Here is a 13,359-nt window from a genome sequence, read left to right on the forward strand (position 1 = left end):
GTCTTTGCAACATTTGTTTTCCCTTTCGAATCTGTTGTAAAGGCAGGACAGAAACGGCTAGGGTATTAAAACATTCTTATATTATTTGTGCAGGAATGCTTGCGCAGCCAGTTGATGCAACGCATTGGAACGACAGAACCACTGCTATTCTCCAACCTATCACTGATCTGCTCGTCGACTTCCCAACGCAAGTCCCAATTCCTCTCTTCTCTTGTCAAATATCAAACATCTACGTACGTGCGCGGAAGTACTACCAGTTTCCCACCTCCCGCGTGGTGTACAACGCACTATCAATGGATGTCTAGTGAACACGTAATGTGAAAAAATAAAAAGAATGACTTCCATTATTCGTTGTAGTTCTTTATTAAATGTATGATATAGGGAAAGTAATTCGATAGAAGAAAATCCAAATATATTTACGAAATTTTTCCTCATTTTTAATTTTGTATTTTACAGTAGCTGCACCAGCTACCTTCTTCTTCGTGAGTACTTTGGTCGTATTTGAGTTGGTTAATGTGTGTTCCTGTGTTTGAAAAATGTCTGAAGAATTGAATGACAACGTTAAACATTATGCCAAACTGAAGGTATATTAATGACTATTTTTAAATTACGCACGAAATATTCTGGTAGTTATGGAATGCCTGATTTGTCGACGTCTTTTTATAGTTGCTTAATTCGCCACATCTCCTGTATTGTAAGGACTTCGCAGCGCATTCGGCGTCCTTAAAATAAAAATGCATTGAGTAAACTTTGGGTATTTTATTGCATAACTGTATTATTAATTGTGGACGCCCCATTCTTGTGGAAGTTTGGTGCATTTATATTCAGGGTTTAGCGCATGAACATTGCATAGGTATGAAGTATATTTACAATCAGAAATTCGCGATACTTGCCAGTAAGTTTCGACCACTAATTTAAAACTGTATGGTGGTCATTCTTTCATGTGTCTGATTATAATGAAATCATTAGCGTAACTTTCTGGTGTGCATGTTTTAGTAGTTGCTAATGTTCGATAAGTCCGAAAGAAAGCAGTATGAGTTTCGTCGTGTTAGAATACGAGCTGCTTTATGAGGCATGAGTGTAAGGTACGTTCAGTTTTGTATCGGTTAACAGAATGTTCCTTGATTTAGTGACAATGTCGATAGATTGATAGAACAGCTTATCTTCGAAATATGTATTCATCTAGTAATTAGAAACGTGCAGATTTTTTTTAGACCACGTAATGTTTTTTTGTCAGATAACTCCATACTAGTTAGCAATAATAGTCAGCTAATCATATTACAAGTAAATTTCATACTATCCAAACTGTAGAAAGGCTTTTTGTTTACATTAACTATTTGAAATGAATACGAAATATCATGAGTATTTTTAGTTGTTTAGTACCAGTTTTGAAATGATTGTTACACCACTCACGGTATTCGTGAATATAAATTAAAGTGTGTAGAAAATGTAAACAAAGGTAATAATCAAATGAATTGAAAGTATCAAACACAGCACCTTTACATAGTTGTCACACGTCTTCCTACTACATTCCAAACAAGCTGGCTGGCCACATTTGATACACCTATACTCTGTATTTCTTTTCTGGGCCACAGGAGACTTCATATGCGTCTTCCTCTTTTCTGTTCTATTACTTGGTATGCATTCACTTGATTCCTAAATGTCTCCGTGAATGTTTGTGGATCGTTAGCTTGATGTCTGTGGTAGATTTTGAATGTGCAGGTACTTCTTTAGATATGGCTCTATCAGTTCCATGGCTAGACTTTTGGTGACTTTGAAACAGGGTCATTCCATATCAAATCACCCAATAAAAAATAAATTTTACACCCACCTCCTTAGATTTTCATGAAATTTGGCTCAAATGGTTCTAATACCAGCCTAACAACACCTGCAAATTTTTTTTTTTTTTTTTTTTTTTGCTGTATCTCTTATAGTTCTTTTTATAAATTTTTAAAGTTTTTATGTTTTGTGTTTTCCGAACCTTCGGAAATGGTAAATTTAATTTGTATTCAAAACTTTAAAATTGCTTATCTTAAAAACTCTTTTAGATAACATTATGTACAAAGATAGTGTACGTACGACACTTATGTATAACCCAACTGATTGCTTGAAACATTGAATTTTTTGAGTAATTTTGTCTTTTTAATAAACATTAATGCTGATTCAAACTGTTTTTCCGCTTCATCCAAGAGCTTTCAGTTCTTTTGATACAGTCTTTTTTGAAGTAATACATTCTTCCAGTGCCGCTTGATTGAGGTGCATCTACTACACAGACTGTGCTCCAAAGGCACTATGCAAGAATCTTCTCTTTCAGGCCAATAAAATGATGCAGCTGGTCCTGAAGGATGTAGAAATAGAATTTCTGCATCTTCTTCATCATTGAATATTGTTTTTACGAGTACCAGTTACCATCATAATGGAAAGAAAAGACTAAGGAGGGTTTTACACTATCTGTAGTCCTTCTAATTTCAAGGTTGTTTGTTGGAAGTGGTTTGAAGTTATGAAAACTTCTTGTTCCAGGAATGGTTCGGGTTGCTGAAAAACGTTTTTCTAGTTTTAACCGTAGCAAATCAGCTTCTTTTTTGTCAATAAAGTGAAAATGAATGTTTTGAATATTTTTTTTTCACAAAACTTGTACACATCGATTGCTGTCATTATTTGTTCGTCTGAAAGCTGTAGACTGGCTTTCCTTAAAATTCTTTTAATAGTTCCTCCTAGGCCATCACAAATTGACTTCCCATGACTTGTTGCAAAAAAAGAGTGTTGGGCCTTCAAATTATGGTCTCTCAAGTGTTCAGTCAAATTTTTAAAACTGTTTCTATTTTTGTACTGCCCAACACAACCATCTGTAAAGTAGTGAACTGAATCAATGTCAGTATGATGTAATGACAGCCACTTTGTAATTTCTTTTTGTACAAAGTTAACAAAACCAGTGTCATGTTCTTGGTCATCACTAATAAAACAGTGGTTGGAAACAAAAACATTGTTTTCCTCATTTCTTAGGAAAACTCCAACTGGGTGTAGAGTACAACCACCTCTATTCCAGTGGTAACTTTGGATCTCATTTTGTATAACAGAGGAATAATTTTCACTGAAATCCATCACAATAATTGCTGTTTTGGGTGGTGGGTCTTCTTTCAATCTTTTAAAGGCTGCTGATTGGGATTTTGTTATAAACGAGTGCGGGGTGAGCTTTTCCAATGACCTGACCAATAAAGAAATGTAGTCTTCAACACTGATAGATGTTTGATCATTTCTGCCCTGTCTGATTACAATTTATTCTTCTAAATCATAATCTTCACTTAGTTTTTCAATTAAGTACTCAGTTAGTGCAGCATTTGCAGGACAGCTGTCGCAATGATGTAGCATGCAGTTTTGGTTTTCCGTGTTGCACACAAGCATCTTAATTAGGTCTTTATAAGATTCTTCAATTTTCACAGCATCCAGTAACAGTTTAACATTCTGGTGGATACTGCATACACATACAGTGTGTGTGCCTGCAGCACCAGCAAGGATACACCATTTAGGTCTCAAGAAACAAAATTTTGAAAATCCTACTTCTACCTCTGGATTCTCCCATTTGAAAGAATAATAGTGTTCTCTCAAGTTACACAAAATGAGTCTTTTTTGCATGTACACATTTTTTTGAACACTTACTTTGTCTTTTGTTCCAGGTACCACTCTGGAACTTTCATCCTTTTCATATAAACCTGTTACAAGTCTTACTGTATTTTCAGAAAGAGTTTTACCTTTTTTTGGACCAGGAGTTTCCAAAATACCCTTTTCAGATTTTAGCTTTCTAGCTTGTCACACCATGTACACACTTACATTAAATTCTTTCATCACTTTATTTCGACTCCAATAATCTGGAGCCAAGGTCAGAATCTGGATTTTTCTAGACCTCCCAACAGATGAAATCTTCTCTTTCATAAGAGAAATCATTACATCAAAATCCTTTGCTTTCTCAACCACACTTGTATCTTCTTCGTCATCATCAGAACTTGGTGCATCATATTTTAATGCTTTTGAAACCGCCTTTTTTTGCAGTCTTTTCAATACTGCTAACCTTCCTTTTAAAATAAGACCCTTTACTTCGTTCTGACAAGCCATGAAGCTTTATCGGTGTTAAACCTAAATTATCAAGAGCAATGTTTGTTTGTATGAGGGATTCATTTCTGGATTCCAATGATTCTAATTCAATCATGACTTCATCATCTGTTTCACTTTCATTGACTTCAACTCATAATTTTTCCTCACAAAAGTTACGGCATGTTGAGCAAAGCTTTTGCCCAGGTTTTATGCTAATATTTTTTGTCAGTAATTGTTTAGAAAGATCCAAGCCTACACTTCTCAACGATTTTTTGATGGGTTTTTTGTGTTTTTTTTAGTGGGTCTACACATGTTGTTTGATACTTTTCAAAAACATTTAAAAAGTAGTAGCTGTGGTGTGAACATATATTCTTAAATTCACACAGATTAATTCCAGATCGTAAGTGGATCAAATCTTTTTCTTCCTCACTCAATTCAGATACCAGTTGTAACTTTTTTGAAGGTGTGTAGGTTGTTTGGAAACAGTCAGATTTTTTAAATAACCCTACGCTACAGGTTTGAATATCTGACATACTGATTTCACTTTTGGTCTGATTACTGTTCTGGTTACTTTTAATAGGATATTGGAAAAGAATCTCTGTAAACTAAGTAACAGTACTTACTGAATGTTCGAATAAACTTAATAAAATACTATCCAAGCACTATTTAACATTGTAATAATTTTTTACTTCAAAACACAGGAGTAACAAAACAAAATCCACGCGTACATTTTTACTCCAAGAAGACAAAAACTTATTTTCGGTGTCTAAGTCACTTGGTACTTTTTATTTTTAAAATATAATTAATATTATTTTAAAAATTAAATAACTATTAAACAGGTTAAAAAGCCAACATAATTTTTCTTTTATCTAATAGCCTATACAATTAAGAGTATTTTAAAACAAATTTGAGCTTTCTATCAGGTCTGAGACTCGAGATATTGCAGTTTTTGTAAAACAAACAAAACAAAAAAAACCTTGTAAATTTTTTTCATTTGGAAGATTTTAATATATCTTTATGGTATTTTTTTTAACATTTAGATATAATACACAAACTTATTCCAAAATTTCATACTGATATCTTGAGTATTCTTTAATATACAAATTTTTTTAGTTGTGAGGATACGTTTAAGTTATGGTTTCCGACTGCTGAAACAACGCCAAATCTAAAAACTTTAAAAATTTATAAAAAAAAACTATAGGAGATAGAGCAAAAAATTTTACAAGTGCTTTCAGGATGATAAAAGAAGTAATTGTACCAAGTTTCATCAAAATCTGACATGGTTGGTGTGAAGGCCTGGGTGACTTGACATGGAATGACCCAACAGTCAGCATGGGGTTTTCTCTGCAACATAAATACAGAGTAAATTTGTTGATGCAACAGATGGTTTACCAGTATATAGAAGACTACCATCAGCCAGTGTTGTATCCATCTTTTGGCGAATAATTGGAAGATTTTGTGTTGAACAAATCTGCACCAGATTTTGTTGAATTGTTGTAACATATAATTTCTGGCTTATTTTTTATGATATCATTTTCAGTTGAATGATTTATTGACGATATAAGAATTACTGTCTTATTTGTCTTAGGAGAAAATGAAACTGCTGTTGTGTTATCAGAGAGGCCCTGTACTGCTGATATAATTTTATCAGCCTAAAATGCTGGGGGAATTTCCCACTTGTTCTTTCTGACTGTTACCATATAGATTAGTCCCCTCTTTCATAGCTTACCAATGAGTTTTCAGGCCACACGCATCACTCCCTTATATAGACATCTGAAGATGTATGTGCTGCCAGAATTTGCTAGGCACATTATTTTTATGCCATATTTGGTCTTGCTAGGCATATAAATGCAGAAAGGAGAATTTCACCTAAATGGGACTAACATTTCATCCACTGTAACATTGGCTTTTAAACAATGTATGCACTGGGAATTGACAATGAATTTATAAAAAAACGTTTTATACTGCAGCTACGTAATCTGACTCTTCTTGCCCCTCTAGTAGTCATAGCGTCAGATCTCAGGCTGCTTAGAAGTATTTCAAAGAACTTCACTGACATTGTCACCACAAATATGCAGTGACTGGTGAGTCTTTTTCAAAATGAGATAACATATCTTCATGAAATGATGTTAATAGTTATGTCATCATTAGAAGGCCTATGAAAACTTGTCATGAAATGATTTTAATACTGATATCATCAGTAGAAGGCCTATGAAAACTTTGATTTCAGTGATGTCAGTATCTCTCTAATCGGATGGAGTAGTTGCTGCTTTCATCTGCACTAACAGGCTCACAACATTCCCACTTGAAATTATTTTTGCCATAGTAGTACTATGATTGCTGTAAGGAATTATCTGTAGCACAGATCACACCGGGCTCTTCTCCCAATAAATCATTTTCTTCACTAGCACCACACTGTGGTATCAAAGTGTGATAATCAGCTGCCTCAGGATCAGCATCAGAATAATTAAAAATATCATTGTCGTTCACATTTTCCTCTTCAGCTATATCATGTAACTACTCTTGCACACAGGTTTCAAAATTTGAAGCAGCTGCAGCTAGCTTATATCTCTTAAAAACCACTACAAATTATAACTGAAAAATAACAAGTAATGGATATAATAAAGCTATAAAATAAGCTAATTGAACACAAAATATGCAATGATTAAAACATACATACATAATTAAAAACATTAAATAATAATTCCATAGTTAAAAACATTAAAAACATATGGCAAATATTTTCCTAATTATTACATGTAATGTGAAACGTGCTGTACTCCAGACATCCAATTTTGTGCTCATCTCTAAACAATATGGGCCTCACTTTATCGCTAGACTTTCAAAGTCAATCGATTATTGAATGTTGCTTTACATGCAACAGTTGTAAGGACAAAGATACCAGTTGTAAAGACAAAGATACTGAAAAAAGTGAGACCGCAGCTTTTTGCAGTGCTGCCATACTCGATGTTTAAAATGAATAATGGTTCTGAGAGATCAATATTTTGAGTTAAGGGTTATGCCAATAAGTTTGTTCCAGTGATCTGAGTTAACATTTTGCTAAAACCAACACACTAGAAACAGTTATAAACTATCGTTGTTTGAACAGTAAAGATTGATTATTTGCTTTTGACCTCTTGCAAGTTTGACACGTCAGCTACAGTATTTGTGCTAAGTAAGATAGATATGCTTACCTGGTGCAATAGGCGTAAATATTAAAGATCTACTTTGTACGGTAACTGTAGAAAGCTGTGACAATCATAGTTATGAGTGTAATACACAAAGTATGAATCAGTTTTTGATGTTGGAGAAACTGTTACATCCTATAATGTTAATCAAAGATGTATTTGCAATTTAGCTGCAGGTCTTCAGTTGGGGTCGATCGAAGCGTCCGATCCCACCCATAGGCTTTGACCCGTGACGTAAGGCTGTTGTGGTGTGTGACTTCACGACGGCGCGGTGTTTGGTTTGTGAGTGTGGCGTGTTTGTAGGTGTCGTCGTGCCGCTGTTTGTGGTGCCTTCTGGTGGTGTTTTTAGGGTTTTCATGTTGTGTAGTGTATTGGGCTCAGTTGGATGTTACTGCTTGTTCTGAGTTGGTTCTTGTTTTGACTGTGTGTGGAGAGGAATTGTTTTCAGTGAGTTAACGATTTAGTGTTTTTGTGTGAAAGTTACTGTAGTGCTGTTTGCTGTAGGTCGTGTGTTAATTTGAGTAAATTAATTTGTTGCTGCTCTTGTTAGGTATGGCTATGATGGATAAAATAAACATTGTGCACTTGCATGCTGTGATGGGAGAGTCCATTGGAGTTGATTAAATTTCTGCAGCTGTTTGGCTTGTTGGCAGAGGTTGTGATGTGTGCTGTTTGTGGGCATGACATTATATGTGGCAGTGCTGTAGGGATAACCTATGGCACTCCATACATCGCGGTTCCTGGTTAGAGAAGTCTATGTTGGGCATGCACGAGATTGTGTTGTTGACATATTACTTTTGTTATAAATCATCTCTCAGTTTTTGCGCGCATGAGATTGGTGTGAATGAGAGGAGTGTGCTTGACTGGTTTTTGTTTTCTCGTGAAGTATGTTCTGAATTTATTAAGTACAGGGGTAAGTTGGGTGGGCCTGGGGTTGTGGTGGAGGTGGATGATTCACAGTTTGGGAAAAGGAAGTATGGGAGGGGTAAGTCTGTGGTTGATCTCTGGATGTGTGGGGGGGGGGGGGGGGCTGTTGTACCGCGGGGTGGGTTTTCGGAATGTGTTTTTAGGGTTGTGGAGGGGTAGTCTAAGAGGGAATTAGTGGAGTTAATTGAGGAGTTTATAGAACCGGGTTCTACTGTAGTTTATGATCCTTTTTCTTCTTATAGGGGGTTGGGTGAGAGGGGTACAATCATTTAGTAGTGACCCATAGTTTAGAATTTAAAAATTATGAGACGGGGGCTTGTACGAATACCATAGAGGGGATGTGGGGGGCCGTTAAGTCAGTTCTTGGGAGGGAGAAGAGGCGCTCTTGTAACCTTCAGTCTCATTTAGATGAGTATTATTGGCGGAATAGCGCCCCTGATGGCTATTGTTATGTTTTCTTTTTTCTTTGTTTCTTCTCTCTCTCTCTCTCTCTCACTCTCACTCTCTCTCTCTCTCTCTCTCTCTCTCTCTAAAATAAATAGGGCTATCAGTAAGATGTACAGGCCGAAGGTGGTTAGTTAGGGTGATTTGTGTGGGTGGGTGGCTACGGCTTGGGGGGGGGGGGGGGTTAGTTGTTGGTTGTGTATGTGGGGGGGGGGGGGCCGTGTTGGTTTGTGGAGGATCAATTTTGTTGTAGTTTTTGTTGAGTTGTAGTGTGATTGAGACACTTTTTTTGTGGGGAGGGGGGGGGGGGGTGTTGGTTTGTGATTTAGTTGTGGAGGATCAATTTTGTTGTAGTTTTTGTTGAGTTGTAGTGTGTGATTGAGACACTTCTTTTTTTTGATTCCAACTTGTGATCGTACCTGTGGGTTTTTTGGTATAGGGAGTCGTCGTCGACCTATGTGGGTGAAGGGAACTGTTAGATTCCAATGTGTGGTTGTGGTTGCGGCTGCGGATGTTCCGGCATCGGGAGTTGCTGTTGAGCTATATAGGTCAAGGGAAGAGTTCGATTCCAATTTGTGGTTGTGGCTTTGGGTGTTCTGGGATCGGGAGCTGCTGTTGAGCTATATAGGTCAAGAGAAGTGTCTGATTCCAGAGGATATTGTGTTTAGTGGAATTTGGGGAGTTTTGTGTTGTCAGTTTTTTTCTTCGTTTTGTGTGGTTTGGTATGGTGGTGTGTGTCTAAATTTGTTTTTGTATTTACTTTGTCCCCACCAAAAAAACCCTCAATTTCCCACACTTGTCCCATTAGTTTGATTAGGTTTCTTGTGGAAGGTGTGTGTGTTGGTTTTTTTGTATATATTTTCATGTGTGTTGTCATGTTTACATAATGACGTCATAGACGCCATATTCGAGTCTTAGTGGATGGTCGTTCCCTCCATATTTGTGACGTCATGGGTCAAAGCAGACGGGTGGAATCGGACTCTTCTGTATTTCCCTTGAGGTGTTACAAAGCCACTATCCAGTAATGGAGTTGAAATGTTTGGTTGCAGATGGACAAATGTTTGCATTGCAGGAAGATCAAGGAGAATAAAGTATTGTAAAAGGTGCATGGAGAGAATCAAACACAACTGATATTTCATTGTCAGAGGTTGTGTGTATTTCAGGCTTTTAAAGTCAGTGACTATATAGGCAGGGAGATTAAAAGGGCTTCTTGAGTTTTTGGTAATCTAAATAGGATTTTCAAAACCCAGCTTCTGATCAGCCTGAAATGAAAGTTTGCAGTACCACCAGTTTTGACACAAGGACTGAGAGACATGGATGTTAGTTAAATACATGTGAAAAAGCATTGAAAATCTTAGAGGCACTCAGTGTATAATTGAAAGATGTGTGTTGGAGAGCAACTTGTGTTAATCGGTTTGATCTAGAAAACAGTCAAACTTGCAAAACTGAGTTGTTTTTATTTAATTGATGATCAGTTTCAGGCATCGGAACCCTTTTTCAAATTGTCCTGTGAGGCAGAAAGTTAAAATTACTATTTATCCATAAACCATTATAAAAGTAAGTACAAATAACAGGATATAGAACACATTGTACCAGGATATACGTATCTGAAAGGAGGATATAAGATGAACATCAACAAAAGCAAAACGAGGATAATGGAAAGTAGTCGAATTAAGTCGGGTGATGCTGAGGGAATTAGATTATGAAATGAGACACTTAAAGTAGTAACGGAGTTTTGCTATTTGGGGAGCAAAATAACTGATGATGGTCAAAGTAGAGAGGATATAAAATGTAGACTGGCAATGGCAAGGAAAGCGTTTCTGAAGAAGAGAAATTTGTTAACATCGAGTATAGATTTAAGTGTCAGGAAGCCATTTCTGAAAGTATTTGTATGGAGTGTAGCCACGAATGGAAGTGAAACATGGACGATAAATAGTTTGGACAAGAAGAGAATAGAAGCTTTTAAAATGTGGTGCTACAGAAGAATGCTGAAGATAAGATGGGTAGATCACATAACTAATGAAGAGGTATTGAATAGAATTGGGTAGAAGAGGAGTTTGTGGCACAACTTGACAAAAAGAAGGGACCGGTTAGTAGGACATGTTCTGAGGCATCAAGGGATCACAAATTTAGTACTGGAGGGCAGCGTGGAGGGTAAAAATCGTAGAGGGAGACCAAGAGATGAATACACTAAGCAGATTCAGAAGGATGTAGGTTACAGTAGGTACTGGGAGATGAAGAAGCTTGCACAGGACAGAGTAGCATGGAGAGCTGCATTAAACCAGTCTCAGGACTGAAGACTACAACAACAACATACGTACCAAACAGAAAAAAATGTGTATTCCTTGATAGCATGCAATTCCTGTTAATATTGTACATGCTTGTGTCTAAGTCGAGCTATACAGTGACTATTAGCAGGACAAACATACAGTCGACAGCCTACTACCTATGCTGCCACAAGGAAACCTTGGGTAGGGAGCACCCTATCAGGATGCAGGGAATTTCTGTATTGCAATTTCCAAAAGAATTTTTATAGAGAAAGAGTGCAAGTCAACTCACACACTTTAACATTTTACAAGATTTTTTGGGAACAGCAGGACATTTTAAAACCAGCAGCTCTACATACTGTGTATAGAAAACAATCATCATATGCTAGGGTGACACATAACATTGTGCATTAAGAACCAAAATTAGTGTGGGAAGACATGTAGCATGATGTTGAGAAACGTCATCTTTCTAATTACTTCATGTTCGTAAAATAGAATACATATCACTAAATTTCTTTTTTTTACTTTGTTTATTATTTTATTACACTTCATAGGTAAAACAAAAATTAATGTACAAGTTTATCTCTTCCACTGTACCAAAGGCTAAGGCGTGTAATGACACATGACAACATGATGTATCAATTTTTCCTACAGTACTATAGCGATGTTAGATACATAATATATATTAAAGGTTGAAGGCATGGAGCAATAGACATCCTGGGGAGAAGTGAGAGATGGAGACACTCCTGGGAAAAATAAGGAGGGTGGGACTTCCTAGGGAAGGGGGGAGGTATTTTTTTTTTTTGGGAGAAGGGAAGAAGTAGAATGTGGTGTAGTCTTTATTACAAGTTACAATAATCCCGTATAAAACAATTGATACAATACAGTAGAAGTCAACTACCGCATGTATGCTTTTATTAATTATTATCCCGGAAACAACGGATGTTTCAAATCACTGAATAGTCGAAAACGTTAGCACCACGTATGGTGTATACAAACGAAAGCCTCACGTTTTAGTGACACGTGCCATCAACCACTGTGGCACCATGAATACTATGGAAAAAAGCCACCTTAGTTTGACGTTGAAAATCACCACCATTTTTCAAATTACATCCTCCCTGTAAAACACTGAATCGTTACAAACCTAAAAGAATATAAAAGTATAAAAACTTTTTCTTAAATAGAGACTTTAATGTTATGTTTTACACTGTACCAAATGCTATGGTCCATGCTGATACATGACAGCATAATCCATCTGTTAAACCGACCAGTAGGGATAATGGATACATAAAATATATTAAAAGGCAACAGCCATTCAGGATGACAAGGACTGGGACCACACCCGGAGAAAGGCGGCAGGAGAGGCGGGGGTGAGTGTGGGAAGGGGTGAAGGAAATGTGGGAATGGAAAAGGCCAAAAGAGAGAATTGATAAAGGGAGGGCAACAGGAAGAAATTGCAGAATCCTTTATTGTGGTCCTTAAAGTAACGTGAAAAGGAACCAGATACTATGGCACTAAAATTGTAGACAAAAGTACAAAAACCAAAGTTATTAGGTCACTGTTGCGAACTACCTAAACTGTTTGGCAATAAGATACACTAAACTGAAACTTGTTAGCAAATGGAGAAACAAATCTTAGCACGATTCAGTTCATTGTTTACAAACACTTCAGGAGCAGACTAAGAAATGTTCCGAGTATTACATAGGGTGTATCATTGACAAAGCTTATTCACGGTATTGTTACATAGCCATATGTTTATAAAATGTGCACAATAAACTCTTTCACTAAACTACACTAGATGAAAACATTTTTTTGTAACATCATAATATCCAGCGACCAGCATCTGATAGACCAGCAAACTATAGTTTGTGCTGGAATCGAAGATTGTGTTAACCACTTAGTGCTTCAGCCACAAAGCATCATCTGGTGGAAAAGCTCGTTATCAGCCAAAGGAGATTATACTGAACAGATTGTAAAATATACGGGTTATTCACATTCCTGTTAATGGAGTGTTGGAGGGGGGCAGTGGGGAGGTGCAAAAGAAGTCAGGATTGGGGATAATTGAAACAGCTGAGATGACAAGATGTGCAAGAACCCTGCCTCCACAACTTCCACCATTTTTTTTTCTGGGGGTTGTTCCAGTCTTTGTCTCTCCGGAATGGTGGTTGTCTTTTTGCTTTAACACTTTTCATATATTTCATGTATCCATCATCCCTATTGTAATGTTGGGTTAAATAGATACATCATGTTTCTGTGTACTATTATGGGCCCTAGCATTTGGTGCTGTGCAAGACTTAACATTGAAGTATCTATTTAAGAAATTTTTTTATACTTTCACATTCTTTTAGGTTTGGTTATGATTAAATGTTTTATAAGGAAAATGTATAGGTGGTGGTATTTTCAACACCATGCTAAGTCCATATTATTCATGGTGCATAGTGGTT

At 36.6% G+C, this 13,359-nt stretch overlaps 1 protein-coding gene across 2 annotated transcripts in view; it reads left to right on the forward strand.

Annotated features, from left to right (window-relative positions):
* Positions 1-483: 483 nt before the first annotated feature.
* Positions 484-13,359, forward strand: part of LOC124720133 (uncharacterized protein C31H12.03c) — a 103,502-nt gene continuing 90,626 nt past the window's right edge. For both annotated transcript variants that reach the window (XM_047245431.1, XM_047245432.1), the window contains exon 1: positions 484-584. In XM_047245431.1, the coding sequence (XP_047101387.1) occupies positions 537-584 (48 nt within the window). In that variant the 5' untranslated portion in view covers positions 484-536. The remainder of the gene's footprint in view (positions 585-13,359) is intronic.

Source organism: Schistocerca piceifrons, chromosome 11 (genome assembly GCF_021461385.2).
Source record: "Schistocerca piceifrons isolate TAMUIC-IGC-003096 chromosome 11, iqSchPice1.1, whole genome shotgun sequence".
NCBI lineage: Eukaryota > Metazoa > Arthropoda > Insecta > Orthoptera > Acrididae > Schistocerca > Schistocerca piceifrons.